The 25,011-nt window shown below is 37.4% G+C and overlaps 1 protein-coding gene across 2 annotated transcripts in view; it reads right to left on the reverse strand.

Annotated features, from left to right (window-relative positions):
* Window positions 1-3,228: 3,228 nt before the first annotated feature.
* Window positions 3,229-25,011, reverse strand: part of TRAPPC9 (trafficking protein particle complex 9) — a 955,484-nt gene continuing 933,701 nt past the window's right edge. For both annotated transcript variants that reach the window (XM_031955139.1, XM_031955089.1), the window contains 2 exons: window positions 13,586-13,809; window positions 3,229-5,770 (listed from right to left, as the gene is read on the reverse strand). In XM_031955139.1, the coding sequence (XP_031810999.1) occupies window positions 5,597-5,770; window positions 13,586-13,809 (398 nt within the window). In that variant the 3' untranslated portion in view covers window positions 3,229-5,596. The remainder of the gene's footprint in view (window positions 5,771-13,585; window positions 13,810-25,011) is intronic.

Here is a 25,011-nt window from a genome sequence, read left to right on the forward strand (position 1 = left end):
TATAATTTTGTTTCTCCTCTGTCTCTGTCTTACCTGTATCTGGCTCTCTAATAGCTCACCCTAACTTTGTTTTTATTTATTTATTTATTTTTTATTTAATAGCCTTTTAATTACAGGTTATATGTATGGGTAACTTTACAGCATTAACAATTGCCAAACCTCTTGTTCCAATTTTTCACCTCTTACCCCCCACCCCCTCCCCCAGATGGCAGGATGACCAGTAGATGTTAATATATTTAAATACAAATTAGATACACAATAAGTATACATGAGCAACCTGTTATTTTGCTGTACAAAAAGAATCAGACTCTGAAATATTGTACAATTAGCTTGTGAAGGAAATAAAAAATGCAGGTGGGCATAAATATAGGAATTGGGAATTCAATGTAATGGGTTTTTAGTCATCACTCAGAGTTCTTTCTCTGGGCGTAGCTGGTTCAATTCATTACTGCTCCATTGGAAATGATTTGGTTGATCTCGTTCCTGAGGATGGCCTGGTCCATCAGAACTGGTCATCATATAGTATTGTTGTTGAAGTATAGAATGATCTCCTGGTCCTGCTCATTTCACTCAGCATCAGTTCATGTAAGTCTCTCCAGGCCTTTCTGAAATCATCCTGTTGGTCATTTCTTACAGAACAGTAATATCCCATAATATTCATATACCACAATTTATTCAGCCATTCTCCAACTGATGGGCATCCATTCAGTTTCCAGTTTCTAGCCACTACAAAGAGGGCTGCCACAAACATTCGTGCACATACCGGTCTCTTTTCCTTCTTTAGTATCTCTTTGGGATATAATCCCAGTAGTAACACTGCTGGATCAAAGAGTATGCACAGTTTGATAACTTTTTGAGCATAGTTCCAAACTACTCTCCAGAATGATTGGATTCGTTCACAACTCCAACAACAATGCATCAATGTCCCAGTTTTCCCGCATCCCCTCCAACAATCATCATTATTTTTTCCTGTCATCTTAGCCAATCTGACAGGTGTGTAGTGGTATCTTAGAGTTGTCTTAATTTGCATTTCTCTGATTAATAATGACTTGGAGCATCTTTTCATATGACTAGAAATAGTTTCAATTTCTTCATCTGAGAATTGTCTGTTCATATCCTTTGACCATTTTTCAATTGGAGAATGGCTTGATTTTTTATAAATTAGAGTTAATTCTCTATATATTTTGGAAATGAGGCCTTTATCAGAACCTTTGACTGTAAAAATATTTTCCCAGTTTATTGCTTCCCTTCTAATCTTGTCTGCATTAGTTTTGTTTGTACAAAAACTTTTCAGTTTGGTATAATCGAAATTTTCTATTTTGTGATCAGTAATGATCTCTAGTTCTGCTTTGGTCATAAAGACCTTCCCCTTCCACAGGTCTGAGAGGTAAACTATCCTGTGTTCCTCTAATTTATTAATAATTTCATTCTTTATGCCTAGGTCATGAACCCATTTTGACCTTATCTTGGTGTACGGTGTTAGGTGTGGATCAATGCCTAGTTTCTGCCATATTAGTTTCCAATTTTCCCAGCAATTTTTGTCAAACAGTAAGTTCTTATCCCAAAAGCTGGGGTCTTTGTCACCCTAACTTTGAATAACTACTTTCTTTAGTTCTTTAAGGTTTACAAAGTGCTTTTTTCATAACCCTTTATGGCATGAAGCATGAATTTCAGTAGCAACTCCATTTTGTGGATGAGGACACTGAAGTTCATTGCTCATTTCTACATAGTTAGAAAAAGTCACAGTCAATCTGGGAGGAGAGAAGTGGAGAGAGAGATCTGGAAATAAAGGTGATGTTAAGAAAAGCGCTTTCAATTTTTAAAAAGTCAGTCAGTATTCAAATACAGGTTTTCAAATGTAGAGTTCTTTCCACTATTGTGGGCTATGTGAAGCCAGCACTAAGTCTTCAGAAGCTTTTTTTTCCAGGTTGTTTTCTGCTGGGAACTGAAGTTCTGGCATAAAAATAACTAAGAAACTTAGCAGGTGCAAGAGTTTGAAACACTGAGCTAATTGTCCAATAGTAATGACAGGGGAGCCTTTCTTATGGTTCAGAGAATGTTAGAATATAAGATGTTACAGCTGAAAGGAGACTTAGAATACAGAATTGAGTTGAATGAGACCTTGGAATATGGAATGTTGGAAGTGAAAAGTATGGAATATAGAATGCTGAAAGTGAAAGGGACCTTGCAAAATAGAATGTTGGAGAAGAAAGTAATCATGGAATATAGAATGTTGGAAGTGAAAGGGACCTTAGAATATAGAATATTTCCTAGCTGTGTGATCCTGGGCAAGTCATTCAACCCCAATTGTCTCAAAAAAAAAAAAAAAACTCAACACAGAATGTTGGAGCATAATGGAACCATGGAATGTAGAATATTAGAAGTGAAAAGGATCATGGAATATTGAATGTTGGAGAAGAAAGGAGTCATGGAATATAGAATGTTGGAAGTGAAAGGAAAGGATATAGAATGTTGGAGTAGAATGAAACCATGGAATATAGAATATTAAAAGAGAAAGGGACATTGGAATATAGAATGTTTGGGTTTTTGGTAAGTAACAAATCACAGGATCTCAGAAGGCTCCAAAACAAATCAAGTTGTCCAATAACAGAATGGGCTGCTTTGTGAAACAATGAACTACCAGAGACATTCCTTCCATTGACTTTCACTTCCTAGGTATTACTACTACCTTCTCTTCCTTCTCTTGCCTCCTAGCTCCAATGATGAATGGGCTACTCATCCAAATTCCTTCTACTCTCTCTCCAAGGCATTTTGTCTATGCTTCAGGCCAGTTCTCACCTAGATATTAATTTCCTTTTATTCAGGTCCCAGACACCTAGTGCATGCCTGGCCTATCCCTGGGTACAGTGCTATGGGCAAAATGAGAGAAGACTGCTTGCTTCTGCTAGACAGTGGATTTAACCTAGCATTTAAGTAAGTGCTAGGTTATCTTTAGACAAGTAATTCTGCCCTTCTGAGCCTATTATCTTAGCTGTGAAATGGGCAGGTAGCCCTTCAGGTAGTCTGGGAAGGGGCTTTGTAAGCCACAAAGTGAATTATTTTTACAGTGTCAATGGGAGTGCTGGGAACAAGACTTGTATCAAGGGTTTTGAACAAAGATGGCTAAGAGGCGAGTTTGTTCTTCCTATAGAACACTGTGGATTCCTTGAGCCAAAGAGGGCCATACTCTGAAACCATATCCAGGAAAGCACACGAGCAACTGTTTTAGCAAGGCAAGATTTTTATTTGGACAATAGAACTTAGATGGGACCCACATTTATCGAGAGCAGATGTTCTGAGGGTTACAGCAAGTAAGACAATTACCTTTTGTTTTGAGAGAAGGCCAAGAGCCCAGGACAATCATAACCTTTAGCTTAACCTCCCTGTTGTGTCCTCATGGGCTCCTTGACACGCTGCATGCATGGGCCCTGATTCTCCTTCAAGAACCATCTAAAAATCCTCTCTGCCTCTGAAGGTGGACAAAGCCACATCTCTGGGCAGGGCAGGGCAGGGCAAAGTAGCCAGAAGTTTAGTAGATAGCATCAGCAGATGGTGATGCTCTCACTTGTTGTAGAGAAATCAGGGGATTATGGCAGTAACTTGAGATAACTCAGACTCATAGCAGTGCTTTGCTTGGGGAAAATGGATAGTTGATAAGACCAGAAACTACAGGCAAAACTCCTACTTCCCCTATACTAACTGCCAGCTTCTGCTTCTGATAGAGGGAGCACTTTGTGAGTTGGGTCCTAAGAATGGACGGGGAACAAGCCTGCCTTGAGATTCTTCAAGTTTATTAGATGGTCTTATTTTAAAGTTTGCTAACTACCAGGACAGGAATGTGGCTGGGTGAGTCTGTGGGAGGTAAACAGCACAGCGCCCAAGGGGCTGGGAGAGGCACTATCAACAATGAGATAGATCATTCTCATCCTTCCTTAGCTCTGAGGCTTGACTGCAGAGGGAGGTGGGATGAGGTCCTAGTTTTGTTTAGAATTCCCAGAGAATGAGCCCTTTCTAGTATCAGGAGGTTTGCCTTTTTCTCCTGATAATACTTCAGAGGGACTTTTTGTTTCTTTAAACTAGGGACCTTGAGAATCCTGCTATGGTAAATCCAACATCTTCACCATTCCATGTAGTAAATCTATGTGTTTTTCTTTCTATTGGGAATATTAAATTATTCAGTTAAAGAAAAATCTGACTACAGTAAATCAAACCTTCTCACGTTGCCCCTCCAAGACTACTTTATATTTTTATAGGTAATATAAACATCTGAAGAGAATGAATATTGTAAGGTCATTGGTAGCAGGGGTTAGATTCCCTAGAAATAATTCAGCAGGAAACAGGTAAATATATAGTTTCCAAAACTATGTTATGTTCAGATGGTTCAAAAGAGTTAGGAGCTAGGCAATTTGGTTCAAATAAAGTGGTCTTTTCTTTTCCTCATGCAAATATACAAAGTATAGTAATAGTATTAAATCTCATAAGGGCAATAGGACCCCTACCCACATCCCGAATGATCTTGCCTCACTTGGGCACCCAGAAACTGGAAGCATAATTTCCTAGGTTTTACCCAGGGAGGGAAGGATCAGAGACAGGCCTTTGTGGTGCAGGGGAAACTATTACTATTGAGGATTGAGGAAACTCCTCTCTCCCCATTAAATAGCACAGGAACTCCCAAGATGACTGGTTAGCTGTCAATTGGGAAGAAGTCTGAAATTATCCAGGGAAACTCTGAACTTTCTAGGGAAAAATGAGAAGTGTTTAGCTTGATTCTTTTCTCTCCAAAGAAGCTACTCTTCCTGTAGATGTAACCCCTAGGGAAGTTGTCTTTAGAAATGATTTTATGTCCACTCCCACCATTACTCTGAATTTTCTCTAGGGCTTTGTAGCCCAAAAGGCTGTTTGTCAGATAGCAAATTTTGCCTAAATTTAAACTACAATTGGGATCAAGGAGGTGTGGAAATACCAAGGCCCTCTATGGCTAAAGTTGTGTTTGTGTTGACTAATGACTGGCCCATGGTGGGCTCTAAGTAATCCCAGCTTCTATTTAAAAAGCTCAGGGAGACAGCTCTGGGTTTGAAAGGCTGAGGATTAGTTTTCCCATCTCTGGGGTATGGTGTGATATGTTGCTGACCACACTAGTGCAGGGCAAAGCTCATAAACACAACTCCTCATGCTATGTGCTTGAAAAACAATCCCTTCTTGCCAACATAATTTAGTGGCTAAGGACATTTATAGAAAAAATGAAGAAAGGGTGAATTAGATATAACCTGACTGTTCATTTTCAGGTAAAGATTGAGAAAGCCAGGGATAAGGGCACAAGGATAGAATAAAGTTGAGAGAGCAATCCACCTTCTATTCCTCCCTCTTTCAGAGAGTGTGTTGGGGAGAGAGGACCTATGCATATATATACCCTTTAGAACCTCTACTCTACTCTGCTCTACTGCTACAGCTGTCTCAATAATTCTCTTACTGCTTTTCTAAGGATGTTAGGTATTTAGCTTTGGGAAGAAATGGGTGTTCAAGTGTCAATGTGGGGTTCAAATGTTATGTAGGCTAGGCAGTTTCCAGTCCACCTGAGCCCATATGACCTTGGCCTTCACGCCTGGAGGTCAGGTCCTTGGGCTCGGATGTGGACGCTGGGCAGGCAGAACCAGGACAGCGGCAGCTCCTTACTGGTGGTGTCTTCATGGAACTTGATATTTAGGTAGAAGTCACCAGTGTAGAGGAAGAGGAGGGCACCCAGACACACAGAGTTCTCTGTTGGTCGAACCTGTTGGAGGAGCAAAGATGGAGGCAGTTGAAATGTTATTGCAACTAGTACAATTGCCTAGATGGTATTTTAGAAAGTAGTTGCATGTGATATCACACAAGATCACTCCTGCCTGTCCCATAGGAAACACTTGATAGCCACTTGTTGGCTGACTCATTGAATGTTGTGGATAGTCTTTTACTCTCCAATCTATGGGCTCTAAAGTATTAATTAGAACTATCCCCCATACCTGAGAACCTACACTTTTACTCTCTCTACCTGCTGTAATCCTTTTTTGCCTTCAAGATCCAGCCCCATTGAAGCTTCTCAGATCCTCCAGATGAAAAGGACCACTGCATTGGCAGTCTCTTACAGAATCTTCATATCTTACCATCACACAGTAGGTTTTTTTTTTAAATTAATATTTGGTTTAATTCAAATAGATGACCATTTATTAACACTTGCAGAGTTCAGAGCTGTATTTACTGTATGTTGTAAGGGAAGAAGTAAATAAAAACTTGTAAAATATGCTTATTACCCTCATGTATCTTTTGTAAATCTGTAAAAAATAAAGGAATTGTTTCTGCTTTGCCATTATTCTTATTTCATTACTTCCCTTCACTCATATATCCAGTCAATTCTCAATTTTTTTTCTTCTACCTCCATAAAACCTTTTGCTTCAATCCCATCTTTCTACTTACTTCAGCGTAGGCCTTCATCAACCTTGCCTCAAGGATCTCCCTAAACCAAAACAATGTCCACTGAACTGCTGGTGGTTTTTCTAAAGTATAAGTCTGACACTATCACCCTCTTAGTCAATACATATAAGTGTCTCCCTATCACCTTTAGGATAAACTCTCTTTAGCTTTCAAAACCCTTCACAAGGCAGCCCCAATCAAGCTTTCCAGTCTTATTGAACTATGTTCTTTTAAAAAAATTTTTCACAGCTTTTTTTTTTCAAAACATATATACGGGTAATTTGACAACAATGTTTCTATTTTTTTCCTCCTTCCCCTGACCCTCTCCCCTAGATGGCAAGCAATCCAATATATGTTAAACATGTTAAAATATATGTTAAATCCAGTGTGTATAAACATATTTATACAATTCTCTTGCTGCACAAGAAGAATCAGATCAAAAAAAGAACGTAAATGAATAAGGACACAAAATGCAAGTGAACAACAATCAAAAAGAGTGAGAATGTTATGTTATAATCCACATTCAGTTCTCACAGTCCTCTCTCTGGATGTAGATGGCTCTCTTCATCACAAGATCATTGGAACTGGAATCAGACATGTCGTCTCAAAGAGTCATATTCATCAGAACTGATCATCATATAGTCTTCTTGTTGCTATGTATAATGATCTCCTGGTTCTGCTCATTTCACTCAGCCTCAGTAAATGTAAGTCTCTCCAGGCCTCTCTAAAATCATCCTTCTGATCATTTCTCATAAAACAATAATATTCCACAACATTCATATACCATAATTTATTCAACCATTCTCCAACTGATGGGCATCCACTAAGTTTCCAGTTTCTTGCCACTACAAAAAGGGCTGCCACAAACATTTTTACACACATGGGTCCCTTTCATTCCTTTAAGATCTCTTTGGGATATAAGCCCAATAGTAACACTGCTGGGTTAAAGGAAATACACAGTTTGATAATTTTTTGAGCATAGTTCCAAATTGCTCTCCAGAATGGCTAGATCTGTTCACAAGTCCACCTACAAGGTATTATTGTTCCATTTTTCCCACATCCCTTCCAACATTCATCATTAATTTTTCCTGTCATCTTAGCCAATCTGAGAGGTTGTAGTGGTATCTCAGAGTTGTCTTAATCACTGATCAATAGTGATTTAGAGCCCCTTTTCATATGGTTTTAATTTATCTGAAAATTTTCTGCTCATATCCTTTGATCATTTATCAACTGGAAAATGGCTTGAATTATTATAAATTTGAGTCAATTCTCTCTATATTTTAGAAATGAGGCCTTTATCAGAACCCTTAAATGTAAAAATGATTTCCCAATTTATTGTTTCCCTTCTGATCCTGTCTGCATTAGTTTTGTTTTGTGCAAGAATTTTTTTAACTTAATATAATCAAAATTACCTATCTGGTGTTTAATTATGAGTTCCAATTCTTCTTTGGACACAAATTCCTTCCCTCTCCACAGATTTGAAAAGTAAATATTCTATGTTCTTCTAATTTGCTTATACTATCACTATGTCTAAAACACGAACCCATTTAGATCTTATCTTGGTATGTGGTATTAGGTGTGGGTCAAGCCCTAATTTCTTCCCAGTAGTTTTTGTCAAATAGTGAGTTCTTATCCTAAAAGCTAGGGCCTTTGGGTTCGGCAACTAGATTGCTATAGTTATTGACTATTTTGTCCTGTAAATCCTAATTATTCCACTGATCAACTACCTTATTTCTTAGCCATTATTAAATGGTTTTGCTTTATAATATAGTTTTAGATCTGGCACAGCTAGGCCACTTTCATTGCATTTTTTTTTCATTAATTCCCTTGAAATTCTTGACCTTTTGTTCTTCCAGATGAACTTTATTATTATTTTTTCTAGATCTGTAAAATAATTTCTTGGGAGTTTGATTGGTATGACATGAAAAAAGTAGATTAATTTAGGTAGTATTGTCATTTTTATTATATTTGCTTGGTCTACCCATGAGCACTTGATATTTTTCCAACTGATTAGATGTGATTTTATTTGTGTGGAAAGTGTTTTTTAGTTGTATTCATATAGTATTATTTCCCTTGGCTTTCCCTTGGCAAATAGATTCCCAAATATTTTATATTATTGACAGTTATTTTGATTGGAATATTTTTGTATCTTTTGCTGCTGGACTTTGTTCATAATATATAAAAATGCTGATGATTTATGTGGATTTACTTTGTATCCTGAAATTCTGCTAAAGTTGTGAATTGTTTCTAGTAGTTTTTTGGTTGATTCTCTAAGGTTTTATAAGTATACCATCATATCATCTGCAAAGAGTGATAATTTGATTTCCTTATATGGCCTACTGTGATTCCTTTAATTTCTTTTTCTTTTCTTATTGCCAAAGCTAACATTTCTAATACAATACTGAATAGTAGTGGTGATAGTGGGCAGCCTTGTTTCACTCTTGATCTTATTGGGAATGATTCTAGTTTGTCCTCATTACATATGATGCTTGCTGATGGTTTTAAATAGATGTTACTGATCATTTTAAGGAAAAGTCGATTTATTCCTATGCTCTCTAGTGTTTTGTTTTTGTTTTTTGCTGAGGTAAATGGAGTTAAGTGACTTGCTCAGAGTCACACAACTAGGGAGGGTTAAATGTCTGAGACCATATTTAAACTCAGGTCCTCCTGACTTCAGTGCTGGTACTCTATTCACTGTGCCACCTGACTGCCCTTCTCTAGTGTTTATAATAAGAATGGGTGTTGGATTTTATCAAATGCTTTTTCTGCATCTATTGAGATAATGATATGATTTTTGCTAGTCTGGTTATTGATAAGGTTGATTATGCTAATAGTTTTCCTAATATGGAATCATTCCTGAATTCCTGGTATAAATCCTACTTGGTCATAGTGTATTATCTTGAGGACGACTTTCTGTAATCTTGTTGCTAGTATTTTATTTAAAAATTTTGCATCAATATTCATTAGGGAAATTGGTCTATAATTTTCTTTCTCTGTTTTTACACTACCTGGTTTAACTATCAGCAGCTAATCACACAGTAGGTTTCTTAATAAGTGAATGAATAGATCCTTACTTAAATGACAAAATTGAGACTTATAGGGATGGAATGATTTGCCCAAAGTCATAACCTCATGGAATTTTGTGTTAGAAGATACTTTAGTGATCATTTTGTCCAAACTTTTCTATTTTGTAAGTGAGGAAAATGAGGTAAAGGGAAGAGAAATGCCTTGTTCAAAGTTATCTAGCAAGGCAGCAGAAGAGCTAGGACTAGAACTTGGGTCTTTTCTGGCACACAGGCATCACAGCTCTTTCCATATGCCCCCAAATACTGTTTGCATCATAGCCAGAAGTCAAACTCAAATATTGTTGTACTAAGTCCAGTTCTTCTTCCCAAGGACCTTATAGTTAATTTCACTCAATTCATAAGGAAAGAAATGATTCAAATGGTCTAAATCATGGAATGTTAGGACTAGAAGGGGCCTTAGAGATCATGTGGTTCAAATGACTCATTCTGCAGAGGAGAAATGACTGTCTGCCCAACGTGCACAATAGAGCAGATCTCCAGGTCCAAGGGTCAGGGTTCTTTTCATTATGCCATGTTGCCTCTCCAGAAATATCACTGCGTTTCAAACCAAGTTTCCTTTAAGGAATTTAACCAAGAGGCAATTAATTTGCACCTCAAATTGGAATCCATCTTTACATTTCTTCCTTCCCAAAGGAACTTCTGACTTCTTCAACTTATTAAGAGGCATAAAACAGCCTTTGTGAAAATCTAAACAAATGTGATTCCATTAAAAAAAGACAAAGGCAAAGTCTGGGCCAGTCTCTCTTTAGGCCATCTCTTGCAAGTAAATGAAAAGGGATCAGTAATAATAGGGAAGAATGAATAAGATCTTAAGACAAATATTTTTCCACTTTTTGATGATTTCAGTATCCAGGAATGAGGACAAATGACTTCCCTCCTCTAGACCTCTGTTTCATCATCTAAATTAAAGGGGATGAGTTAGGTTAATTCTAAGATTCCATCTAGAACTAACATTCTACTCCTTTCCAGATCTTTCATTCTAAAGGCAAATCATTTCAACTTGCTTGATCGCAGTTTCTTCATTTATAGAATGGGCATAACAATAGCACCAACTTTACAGTTAATGGGGGGGGGAGGAGTGCAGATCAGATGAGATTATATTTATCTAGTGTATATATTTATGAATTTCAGTAAACTAAAAAATGCTATTTTACTGATTAGCTATTATAATTATTATTATTCTATCTATGAAACTTCCATATTATGGGAGAACATGCAAAAGAGTCATGAAGTTGCTAAATTAGACATTAAGACTTTCATATGGCAGGATTTTGTTTTGGGGAGCTAATCCTTTTTTCATTATTATTTTCTAAATGTAAAGTTCAGTCTAGTAGATGCTACTGATATAAATTTGTTTTACATATGAGAACAATCATAGACAGGTTGTTATCTGCATCACTGGAGAGAACTTCTGAATTAATGAGATCATAGATCCATCTGGAGTACTTCATGACTTATGCTCTAAGACCCCATCTAATCCAATTCTAACATTCTCAGATTCCATTTTGGAGAAAATGCATTTTTCTGTGGTGGGAGGAATCAGAAGAGTCAAGAACAATTCTAAATATTCTTTATAACCTGGCAAGACTTCAAGTATGTGTCCACTGTTAGACACACAGAGTCTGACTGACCAAAGATGGACCTGAGTAGTGATTATGATAAAAATAAAACTAATAATAACAGTAAAACTATAATTTATATAATGTTTTAAGGTATGAAAAACTTATCTCATTTTATCTTCACAACAACCTTGGGAAGTAGGTGCTATTATTATCCCTATTTAGAGATGAGGAGAATGAAACAGAGAGAAATGAAGTGTCTAGAGTCACAGTGGTTAAGTATCTGAGGCCATATATGAGTTCGGTGTTTCCTAATCTAGACTCCATCTACTGTACCACCTACATGCATTAAAGGTTTCTAGAAGAATAAAAGCAAGTTTTGTTTAAATATTCTAATATTCCAATAGATTTGTGATCTTATTGATAGGTGGGGTGTAATTCCCTCCATTGCTGCAAATGACAACTCAACCATATCTAGCTATCTCTTATGCCTTCCATATATATCTTCTCATGTGTTCCCTAGAAGGATATCTGCCCAAAGTGCTGGGGCACATTCTTGTTTGCTCTTGACATTGGGAGAACGCCAGTTGAGTACATGGGCTGTCTAGGCAGGAAATATACTTCCCTTTATTTTTCTATTTTTGGGGGTTTATTTTAAATTAAAAGAACAGATCTTTAAAATAGCATTATATTAAATCAGTTGTTCCAAGCAGAATGTAACACACTATTGCTCATCCTTTACTCTCAGTACACGATCCGCCTATCTTCTTTTTTGGTCATATAATTCTTTGATAATATCCCTTTCCTTTGTAATTCCTTATTTATAATGTGTTATAGACTGCTGGTTCCCACTATGCCCTATCCTTTTTAGCATCCCAATAGGTGATCATCCTTTGTAGGAACCCTTTCAGTGTTGTGGAATTCATTACTGCAAAAGGCATTTTGGATAGCTGTGACTGTTAAATTCTTCCTCATGTTAAGTCTCCCTGTAATTTCTACTAAATAGTTCTAGTTTTATACTCTGGAGATGGGGTCAAATCTATTTCCTTTTCCACAGTCCTATCTGCACATATCTGAAGGCAGCTGTCATATGTCTTCTAAGTCTTCTCTTTTTCAGGCTAAACATCTCAGGTTCCTTCAACTAATTCATATAGCATAGTCTTCACTCCCCTCACTACACTTCTGACATATCCTTACATGCCACGTTCTTGAAACATAGTGACTAGACCAAAGTACTTCAGATAAAGTCTTAACAGACAACATCAGGATGATCCCAAGTATAAACCTTAAGTCTTGAGTCCATGATTCAAATAGTGTTTTAGTTTGTTTGTTTAGAAAAAGCAGCCATATCACATAGTTGATTCATATTGAACTTGTTGTCCCTAAACCCTTTACATTTTCTCCACCTGTAATGAATACAGAGGCACCTAATAAATACTTCAGAAAGACATAACAAAGCAAGGATGGGAACTCTTTAGGTGAAAAGACTTAGGTGAAACTGGAGAGCACGGCTGGTCACACCAGGTTAGACACCTATAGTTAAACTAAAGTCTGCTCTCAGTGAAAGGAACAACCATAATTTGTGACGCTCAGCCTCTCACCTCTTCCTACTCTCCTCTAAGAACCCGCTGTTAAGATCCCTGGTTTTGAGCTTGTGTCTATTTCAGGTACAGATTCTTGCATCTCTACTGTGCATCAGCTCCATTCTTATCCACCTTACCCCTTTTTCCCCATCTGCACAGAAACTGCTGGACTAATCTAATCATTTTCCTTGCTCTCCATAGCGAGGCAAGGCCAATCAGCACCATGGACAGCACTCAGTTCTATTCCTTATTGAGACCTCAAAAGGAACAGTACAGGAATATGTCAGAAGACCTTGAAGACTCATCTCCCACAGCCAAGATCCAAAACTTCTTTCTGCTGTCATTTTTTTCATCTTCCTAGCCTATTCTGCTTGTACAGCCACAACATGTGTTATTCTTTCCTCTTGGTCTCTTTGACATTTCCTAGTGAGAGTTTTTGTTCTTCACTTTTCAATTTCAGGTGCCAGTGTCTCAGCACTGGCAGCGAGCCATTTCAGGGGCCAAACAGCTTTCTGAGAAACAGGACTTTGTGCACACTTGTGGAATGGGCTTTAGTCTCATTAGTCTAGTAACATACCTAGACAAAAAAAAAGGGGGAAGAGCTTCTTCGAAAAAGTGAAAAATAATGAGGCAGGGCTTGGGCTGTAGGCAACAGGCACTGGATTTGATTAGATGACCTCAGAGACTCCTTCCAATACAAACATCATAGGATTCAGTGATTCCTAGCATTCTATCTACAGTTCTATGATTATAAAATTCCAAGGTTTTATGTCTGAAAAATTCTATGTTGTAGAATTGGATTATAATATTCTTTGCAAAAGAAGATGAGAATTCAGGACTAAATAAATCCACAGGCATTAAGCCTAGAAGTTTTTTCCTTTCTGTTTTTAAAAAGAACAAACCAACTCACTGAGTCAATATAAAAGGTGTTGGATCCCACAAAGGTGATGGCATCCTGAAGCTCATAGTTGTGCACACCATTCTGGTAGTCTTGATAGGGGATTACTGTGAGGGCAAAAGGTCCCACATTTCGCTTGCTCCAATTGGTTAGCCGCACTTCAAGTGGGATGGGGTCACCAACTCGGCAGTCTGCCACAACATCACAGTCACACAGCTGACCATCCACCAGCACATCTGGAAGGCAAGAGAAGAAACCATGGGTGAATAGCTGCATGAATGCAAATCAGCACATTTTTACTGAGTAATTACTGTGTACCTAGCCATATGCTATATGCTAGGGTGAGAGTTATCTGAGAAGGAGGGAAGAAGAGATAGTGCAGGATTTCCATCCATTTGAAAGAACAAATCTTAACATATCAAGCAGTCCAGGTACAATCACATATTTGTGTTAAACAACAACTTACATTGTTATCTTACATTTACATAACACTTTACAATTTTTGAAGCATTTCCATATTTAATCTTTTATTATATCTTTCTAAAAAGAGAATTAATTTTATTGTGATTGCATGAGAAACCTGTGAGATAAATCATGGCAATTGAAAATCTCCAGAAGAGGTATGAAAATTATACTCCTTCTGTGTACTAGAGGTTTTGAGATTTTTATTAGACATATGACCTGACTCACTGAAAAACAGGCCCCCAAAATCACATAAAAAATATGTACAGTTATAAAAATTTTCATCAAAAAATGTCTCATATGGCACAAAGTCTTTGGTGTCAAACTCAAATAGAAATAGAGGCACTAAACTTTATTAAATTTTAAATTTATTAAAAATTTAAATTTTTATTAGTATTTATTAAATATTAATATTAATTATAAATATATATTATATATAATGTATATAATATATATATAAATATATATATATATTAATATTTGTTAAAAATTTTAAATTTTATTAAAAAGATTCTTGCAGGTTGCATATTAATTTAGAAAAGTACATATTAATATTATTTTCTACAGTATTTTTATTTATTTTGTTAAATATTCTACATTTCATTTTAATCTGATTTGGTCAATACTTGAGAGTATTGTGGACTTCAGGCTGGCTGCAGTAGACCTCTGCTATATTTACTGGGAGTTTAGTGAATCCTTTTAAAAATAAATAGCTGTTCTTCAATTGATAAATGGTTAAAGAATGTGAACAGACAATTTTCAGATGAAGAAATTAAAACCATTTCTAGTCATATAAAAATCTCTAAATCACTACTGAACAAAGACAACTCTGAGAAACCATTACACACCTCTCAGATTGGCTAAGATGACAGGAAAAGATAAAGTGAATGTTGCAGGAGATGTGGAAAAACTGGGACTCTAATACATGTTGGTGGAATTGTGAACTGATCCAACCATTCTGGAGAGTAATTTGGGAAAGTAGTCACGGCCTAGTGGGTCTAGTGGAAAAAGCACTGGAGTTAATATCACAAAATCTGGGCACAAGTTTTGGCTCTATCATCTCTTAGCAATGTGATCAAAGATAAGTCACTTTACCTTTCTAGGTTTCATTTTCCTTATTTGCAAAAAAAAAAAAAAAAACTTTTCTAGATAGTGTTTTTAGGTTTACAATCCCTTTCCTCATCACAACCCTGTCTTGTAACTAGTGCAACAATCATACGTCATTAAAAAACAAGCAAAAAACTTTGATTTCATTGGCATAAAGGAAATATCTGATGAAAAATTTCTTTCCTATCAACACCAGTTCTGCAACTCTGAATTTGGGGAACTTCCTTTGGACAGAGGCTGGACATTAAATTTAGTTCTTCCTGACTTAAAGATTGATTCTTCTTACTATCCCACCATGTTGATGATCTCCATTGCAAAGATGAAGAAACAGGGCATGAGAAGTGTCTTGCTCAAGATCATGTAGCAAGTATTAGTGATGTGAGATGATACTTGTTTTGTTGTGGGGATGATAAAAATAACATAGAAGAGCTGCTTTCTAACCAACATGCTCTACAAACATCTACAATCATGTGAACTTTGTCAGGTCTAGGTAGAATAAGCCAGACAGGGAGAGGATATAAGGGGTTTGGATTCTTGGAGGAAGATAAGACAAACTTCATCCATTTTTATAATTTTATTGAGTCCTAGCCTCATTTTCTACCTCTAATACTTATGATTCATTGCTTATGTCTGAAAAAAAATGCTTTGAGATCCCACTGGTGATAGATTGTAAACTGAATTCCTGAATTAATCAATGTATCAGAGAATGGACTTAATTATTTTATTTTAATCTACTCAGAAAATGAAGCTCTTCCCAATGAGAATGTTCTACTTCCCCGCCCCCCCCCCCACTAAATAGTATTTTATTTTTTCCCAATTGCAGGTAAAGATACTTTTCACATTCCTTTTGTATGATTTTGAGTTTCAAAATTATCTCCTTTCTTCTACTCCCTTTCCCCTCCATATGACAGGATGTACTCTGATACAGGTGATATATGTACAATCATGTTTAACATAATTTCACATTTGTTGTGTTGTGAAAGAAGAATTGGAACAAAAAGGAGAAACTACGCATTTCTTATTTTTCTTGACACTGACTTTATATGGCATTTAGATAAGGCTTGGACTCAAATCTTGGATATGCCTTCTTTCTACTCTCATGATTACAACTCTAATTCATGTATCATTTCCTCTTGATTTACTCAATTATTATGATACTCTCCCAACTTGTCTCTAACTTTGTTCTTTTCTAATCCATTCCTTATTCTATTAGCAGAATTATCCTGATGTGGAAGCCATCATTCAGATCCAACATCTTCTCAGTGGTGCCCCACTGCCTAGAGGAAGAAAATGAAAATCCCTTTGCTTAGCATTTAGTTTTTTCTATGATATGACTCCATGCTTAGTTTATATCACTACACTTCAGGTACTCTCTTTTCAGGTCATCTGGACTACCAAATATTCTTTGATCTTACTTTGCCCTCTCCAGCCTTGGTGCTTTTTAAACATAAAGAAATTCTGCAATGGGCTCCCTTCATATTGAGCTCCTGGGGTGGATTCCTTCAATCACTATCTCTTGAAGTCCTTCCCTTCTTTCAAAGTCCTTCTCAGGTGCAACATCCTACAAAAATCTCTCTCTAATCCTCCCTCTTTAAAATGATTGTTGTCCAATTTATCATACCTCTCCTGTGTACTTACATTCTGGTTATATTGGATTTCTTTCTTTATTTCTCATTCTCAGAGCAGATTTTAAGTTCCTTGAAGGGTAAGGGTTTTGCTATTTTTTATTTTTGTATTCCCTGTGCTGAACACGGGCTTTTCAACATACCATGCATGCCTTATAGTCAATGTTTGCTGACTTGTTTTTGGTACTGAATTTTCAAGATCTGTCCTTGTGAACTGAATGTGTTGTTGCCATGTCCAACATCCCAGCCTTCAATGAATGCTTTCTTAGTGCTGATCATTTTGGTAAATCCAAAAAAAAAAAAAAAAAATCAGAGATGGACCTTCTACATGAAATATTTTATTTTTACTGAGGCAGGAAAGTAGGTCACTGAACTGGATCTGAAGCAATAAAAAAAAAAAAAAACCCTTTTGTTGCTTAGAGGGGTAAGCTTCAGTTATCTGGAAAAGCCATGGGGATTTTTTGACAGCATTGGGTAAATGAGATTTGACTGTGTCATGTGTGAATGAGCTAATTTTATATTTGTTGACAGGTTGCTCTGTAGTTCTTCTCAAGTAATTTCTTATATTCATGCTTTGTTTTCTCCCAGACTCCTCTGGGGAAAAGGGAAAATCATCAGAGAATCCTAGCATTGCAGAGTTGAAAGGGACCTTAGTGGTCACTTAGCACCCCTCCCTGATGGACGACGTTTTCCACAACATCCTTGACCACGGCTACTCCATAAATGCTGGCTGACAGGGTCCTCAGACAAGCAGCAGCTCAGGCTGGGAAGGATGATTAACCTTGTGTTGACACCCTGCTGTGGTGCCCCTGCCAACATACCAGAATGACGATGATCTTTGAACCCCAACTCCAAAAGTGACATTCAGAGGGGGTGGGGGTGGGGGTTCAGATTCTACACAGGGATGGAGTTAATTACATTTGTGGCTTCTGCATCCAGAGTTCCTAGGAGGAAGTCAGGCCCTGCAAACACTCTGTAAATGGGATTGTCTTGTTTGGAATGAAACTGATTTCTGCTTGTTATTTATAGATTTCTTTCAGCATTTCTTTCCCTGGAAGGAGGTTAGGAAAGGAAAGACTTTTAGGCTATGTTCAAGTCAATGGGTGTAGTGACAAGTGTGCTGGATTCAAATCATGGCCCTGTTATTTGCTACCTGGGTAATGATAGACATGTCAGTTTGCCTTTCTCGATCAGTTTCCTTATCTGTAAAATAAGAAGATTGAGCTACACTGTTACTTATAAGGTTGCAAATAGCTCTAGATTTTAAAAAACTAGCACTTCTAGCACTGGAAAATCTGGGGCTATCTTAACACAACCTCTGCCCCCGGGGATATGATGGGAAGGCAGACAAATGTTGGTGCAAAACAGAATACATTAAGGCTTTTATGCACCCAATTGCCACATAATGTTTATATGTATATATATAATTTCACATTTAATTTCTTAGTATCAAAGAAATTTTCTCATCGAAGCACTTTTTACAACAGGGAGATTGTCTGATTTCCAAACTGGGTTCTGGTTTGGGAAATGCTGCTCTAGCAGAAAGCGCCCTGGACTTGTGAGCAAAAGTGGCCTCAGCTCTGCCACTTACCAGCTGTGTGACCTTATTTACCACTCAAGTCCCTTCTGCTGTGTGGCACAGGAGAAAGAACACTGCACTTGGAGTTAAAGGACATCGATATGAATTTTGACTCTTTATTATCTGTGACCTTAGCAACTTTATTTCTCTGGGTCTGTTTTTTCTTTCTCTTTTTTTTAAAAGGTAGGGATGGGGGGAGGAAAATGATCCCTTTAGGTCCTACCTAGTTCTATAATACTTTGGTGGGTGTGTAATCTCACCTTGTGGACACTCCTTCCAGCAAGGAAGACTGAAAGCTACCCACAACTTCTTTATTGGTGAAGCCTTCCTCTAAGTCTTCTTGTAATTCCCTTATAAGGGGGTCCATCTTACACCGGAAGGATCTTCCTCAAGATTTCTTCTTAGTTCATGGATATGGTGAAGTGTGAAGGCTGTCCACTGTTACTTTTATTACAGGACCAGTCCACATGCTTTCTAATTATAGTGATAGAAAGATGTCCTGCCTATATGTCACTTGCACAGTGTAGTCTGCTTTCCCCCACCAGATGCCTCCCCACGATCTTTTGGTGACCTTGCAAAGCTTTAAATATTCAGAAGCCCTGGCATTCTATGACTCTTAACATCACCAGAAAAACGCTGATGTTGAAAAGATCCTGCTCTAGAACTCATCAATTCTTTCTTGTTGAACCTCAGCTTTCTAATCTGTAAAGTGAGGATAATCACAGGACTACCCACTACATAGCAGTGCCATGGACTCACATGGCACAATAGCTGTTAATCTGTTAACATAAATTATGATATAAATATGAGCTATAGCAATGATGGGCTCCCCCAGTGAGGATGTACTGAAATACCTTCCATACAGGGGCCATGTTTTAAATAGTGTGGAGGCCATCAGAAGCTAGAATGATATCACTATCTGTACCTTGTCATCAGGCGAGCAGACCGAATGATGTTAATAAAAACTGCCATTTATATATTGCTTTAAGATTGGCAAAGTGCTTTACATAACATCATCTCATTTGGACAATGGTGGTTATTGGTACTGCCACAGTTAGTGTTTGTTTGAAAATCTTGGAAAGGCAGAAAAGTCCTAGCTATAAAAGTTATAGTTCTTCATTTTTGTTTAGTAATTTGTAGCTTATTGACACATTTGCAGAAAGACCCAGACAAATTGGAGCACGTATAGTTAAGGGTAATAAGAATGAAAAGAGGGTTGGAGACCAGGCATCATGAAAACAGATTGAAGAAACTAGAGATGATTAGTCCAGAAGAGATCTGTTGGGAGATAGCAAATTTCTTCAAGTGTCTGAGGGATATTTAGAGAAGAAGGAACAGTTTTATTCTGCTTGGCCCTAGAAGATACCATTAGGATGACTAATGAGTGATTTCTGGTAGAGAGGCTGATTTGAACTATGTAAAACAAACAAACAAAAAAAAAAAAAACACAAAAAAACACTTCCTAATGATTAGGCCTGTACAAAAGGGAAATGGACTGCCATTATCACTAGCAGTCATCATGTAGTATCTAGATAACCACTGAAATGAAACAATGATGATGATGATTTTTAAAAAAAACAACAATAATATCTGCATTTTGGTAATATTTTACACTACATTTTGTAGTGTAATGTGACTTTTGGTGACTTTTGTTGTTTTACACTACATTTACAAAGCGCTTTACCAATATTATCTCATTTTCTCCTCATAGCAACCTTAGGAGATAGGTTTTATTATTAACCCCATATTATAAATCGGGAAACTGAAGCACAGTAAATGACTTGCTGAGGATCATACAGCTATTAAGTTTCTGAAGCCAGGTTTGAACTTGGGTCTTCTTGTCTTTAGGCCCAGAACACTGGCTGGCGTAAAGGAAATTTCTTATAAACTGTGTCTCTGAGGTTCCTTTCTTCTTTGCTATTCTGATTCTGGTCCTCTAAATCCATCGTTTTATTTGACTCAAAGCAATTCAATGAGAGGACTTAAAGTAGAGTTTCTTATTGTCTCAAAAAAGGACAATACAGCAGTAGAATCTAGGGAAAATGACTATATTAGAGGAAAAAAATTTTATTTTATAGGAAAAAAACATTAAATATTAACTCTTCAGGCTAAATTCAGTTAAAAAGCTAAGCTCTAGAGAAGTCAGTATAAACTTTCAGTGTTGTTCAATAGCGGCATACTTACCCTGGGGGAGACGGTTTTGTCCCACCCTGACTTGATAATACAAGCCACCTCACTCTTAGGGGTCTCAAATTTTAATGTATTCTCTAGGTTTAGGCTTATCTCTCTTAAAAATCAGAAGCAGATTCTGAGATCTTTCCATTCTAGATAGAAAAAGATGATATTATAGAAGAACTTAGTTATTTTCCAACATTTAAATAACCAAGAGATAAATAGTACAACTGCTATTATATATACAGATGAAAGAAACTGAGGCTGAGACAGATTGTGACTCTAAAATCATAGAAGTTTAGAGGTAGTAGAGACCTTAGAGGTCAATCCAGCAGAAACAGTTTTCATGAGCTCATTAGGAATCCCCTTTATAGTATCGCTGACAATATTCTAGCTTGAAAACCCCCAGGAAAGCTCACTAACTCCCAAGGCAACTTATTTCACCATAAGACAGCTTGGCTTGTTTTGAAATTCCTCCTTGTATTGGGCCAGAACTTGCCTCTTTATGATTCCCCTCTACTAATCCTAGGGCTACCCTCTGGAGAGGACATCTAATCCCTCTCTCACAAGATTGACAAATAGCTCCAAAAACTTCTTGAATCATGAAAAACGGTGGGGAATATGTCATCCTTTCTACTTCAGTCAGTGTTACTATCCCAGTAATGGGGTCATGATGGGCACATATCTCAGGAAAACTTATTGGATGGAAAATATCTGAGAGAAATAAATAAAACCTCTCAGCTACAAATTCCATAATAGTATGGATTAGGAACAGTGGTTCATTTAACTGGGCTAATTAGCCATCTTCAGACAGAGAGAACATCAAAATTCTAAAATTCCCTGTAATCGCAAATTTGAAATACTTTTATTTTTATTCTTTTGTTTTTGAATCTATCTAGGCACAAATGAGTTCTTCTTCCCACCTTACACAATGCATATATCTTTGCTATCCATTTATTTTGTTCTATTTTAAATTACTTGCATCCGTGTCCTATCCTTCAATCATAATTGTATGCTCCTTGAGAGCAGGGAGCTTGATCTATTTGTCCATATCATTTCCATAAACAGTCCCAGCTATTATTCTTTGCCATAATAAGACCATACCTATGTTCAGTTCTGGGTACCACATTTCAAGCTGGAGAGTGTCTCCCCAGAAGAGGATGACAAGTAGGGTGAAGAGGCTAGACAATATGTCATTCAAGGACTGGTTGAAGGGGAGGTAACACAGTATATAAAGTGCACTGCCTCTTGAATGAAGAGGTCTTGGGTTCCACTCTCTCCTCTGTGTGTCACTTAGCTTTTCTGTGTATCTATTTCCTCATCTGTGAAATGAGGCTATTGTCTTTTCTGTCTGTGGTTACCGGATTGTAGTAATCAAAATTTATGGCTAGCTAGAGAATAAGGAGAGCTTCCTGGTAGGGTGAAGTTTTAATTGCTGAGGCTACCTGGGCAGTGTGCTTCTTCTTGTTGACTGAGAAATGAGTGAGTTCAAGGCTGAATTCCCAGTTAAACTGTGATTTTCTAGTCCCATCTTCCTTCCTACTCAGTTTGGAAAGAAAGAGAAAGAAGGAGAAACAGAGGACTGTCCATCTCGCATGACTTAGCCAAAAGCAAACAGAACTTACTTATTTGATTTATTTCTGACCATATCCTCCTGCATTCTTACATATGTGCCAATGTGGCTGATAAATGCAAAATCTGGCAGTCGCCTAAAACAAATGAGGGGTCTCTAACAGAGTCCCTTCAAGCATTTAAATCTAATTCCCATGATTTTATGTTTAGTTTGGAGAGGAGAAGGGAAGACTTAAGGATGACACAATAACTGTCTCAAGTATCTGAAGTGCTACCATAGAATAGAATGATTATATTTCTTCTGTTTAATGCCAGAAGGCAGAACTAGGAGTAATAAAGTCACAAGAGGAAGATTTCAGCTTATGGTAAGAGAAAAATATTTCCTGACAACTGGAGCTGTCCAAAAATGAAACGGGCTACCTCAGATGGGAGCACTACAGTGATGATGGGTTGGAGATGGTATATGGCAGAGCAGCTGTGTTCAGGCTCAGGATGGACTCAATGACCCCAGGGAACCTTTCTAGTTCTAAAATTCTGTGGATATGAAATATTGTCCTCACTTCAATGATCCCTTTGATTTTACAACTTTAAAAACAAGCTTTTGACCCCAAGTCAGCAAGCCCTGGCCCTAATCCTGGCACAGCCACTAATGGCCCCACTAGCTGTTCTGAGAATTCCTGATTCTGAGAGAAGCACTTACCCAGTTTTCAGCCCCCTTTCTATCTTTTCCAATTTATTATGTGCTTTCTTGCTTAAACCATTCTTTCTGGTCCCTTTTCATAGCTTTCTTCTTTTTCTGACTCCTCTAGCAGGCAGCAGGTAATACATCTTTTCCCTCCCTGAGTGGAGGTTTCAGATTCATTACACACACACACACACACACACACACACACACACACACACACACACCAGTCTTGCTCTATTGTTTGCCCATTCTGAGCTTGCTAATGTTATTGTAAATTCAATTCAAACAAAAGATAGACATGATAGCTGTCAGCCTTAGTGTCTCCTAAGGATGGTCACCATGCAATTGCTGAATTAGTGTTCTCTCTGTCCTTAGCTCCCGCCAGACAGCTCTGGGCACAGAGCAGGTCCTCTGGCCCATCCCATTACCTGCCCTTTGTACTGGGAGACAAGGGCCCTAACAAGCTCACTCCACAGCAACCGCAAATACTGTCAACAGAGTCACTGAGCTGGTCATAATTGAGCATCAGCTCCAGGACTTAACTCTTTGCATAAACAACACTAATAATAACAACAACTAACATTTCAAGGGCAGTTTACAAAGTACTTTCACAGACATTAATTCATTTAATCTATGTTCTAAAGCCCTTCCAAGTGCTGACAGTCTATGATTCTATGGGCTAAACTATGAGTCCAGTAAACAAATCCATCCACACCTTATTTAGAAAACTGTTAAGCAGGTAGTAGAATCCTAGATCCTGACAAGAGACACATGAATCAAAAAGGAATGCAGTGCAGTTGATGAAAGCTAAATACTTTTTCATAAAGAAATGCTCCAAAGGTGCCAAATGGGGTGGGAATCAAGAAATGAGTGCAGTCTCAGCTGGAAAATAGAAACTAATGCCCAAGATAGGGCAAGACTCTTTTGACCTACCATAATCTCAGAGCACAGATTAGAAGGGTCCTTTGCAGGTCTAACATGATATATCCCTCATGGAAAGTTGAAAAGACTTTTCAGAGGCCATCTAATGCAATCCATAACTGATCAGGAATACTCATTTAGTTGCTCCTTGATAATTTCCAAGGTTTTTGCTACCTCCCAAAGTAACCCAACTCGTGTGGGATTATTTTGAATATTGGGAAGTTTTTCCTTTTATGAAGTGGAAATCTGTTTCCCCATAATTTCATTATTCATTATTCTTGTTTCTGCCTCCTGCCAAGAAGAGAAAACACAACCCCTCTTTTGAATGAAAACTCTTTGGATACTTGAAGACAATGTTTACCCCCGGGGCCTACTCATACCCAATTTTTTTGTTGTAAAGCTAAAGATTTAGTATAGGTCTAATGAAATCCTGTATGAGGTTTGCTTGAGGACTAGTCTAGCTAGATTTGGAAAGATTCCTCAGAGATCATCTACTAAGTTAAAAAGTGATTGTGAACTGCATTGGTGGATAAAAGTATAGGTCCCCCAAATGTTGAAGCATCTAAGATGAGTACTTTTGTTTGTCATTTAATATCTACTAGTGGAACTATAGTTGGAAATCTTACATCAGACAGGGTATTCGACTAAATATTTTCTGAAGTCTTTTCTTAGCATAGGATGTTATGATTCCCACTATAGGTACCTTCAGAGATAAAACCCCTTCCAAGCCTGTCCCTTATGTGCAGATAGTTTCAGAGTTTAGATTTCCCCTTTAGGAGGGGATTCTTAGAGATCAGTTAGTATATACTGTCATTTTGCAGATGAGGAAACAAACTTGAAAAAGGAAGTCACTTGTTTGGGACAATAGCCTCGGTCTTCTACTTTAGATCCTCCTACTCTTCTCCTCATTGCACCTCATTGCTCTCACTGGCAGTAGGAGCTTAGTTGCTGAGGCAATAGGAAAGGAGATCCAAGACCAACTGCTCTCAATGTTTTTCTCATAAGAAAAAAGGTAAAGCAAAGTGAAGAGTTACTTGCCCGAGTTTACAAAGCCTGAGGTTTTGAGAAAACAAAATAAGTCATATTTCATATAGTACTTAACTGCTATAAATAGTATGTACAGACATAGACAAATTAGTGATTCTCATAATTCTCTCTGAATTTTCCTAGAGAATTTTTTCTGGATCTCTCCTTTACCTTCTTCCTAATCTATCATATGTCATTGATTTAAAATGGACCTGGCATAAAATATATGCTCTTTGAGAAAAGGATTACAGATAGGATCACACATGTAGATCTAGAAGGGATATTAAAG

Source organism: Sarcophilus harrisii, chromosome 1 (assembly GCF_902635505.1).
Source record: "Sarcophilus harrisii chromosome 1, mSarHar1.11, whole genome shotgun sequence".
Lineage (NCBI taxonomy): Eukaryota > Metazoa > Chordata > Mammalia > Dasyuromorphia > Dasyuridae > Sarcophilus > Sarcophilus harrisii.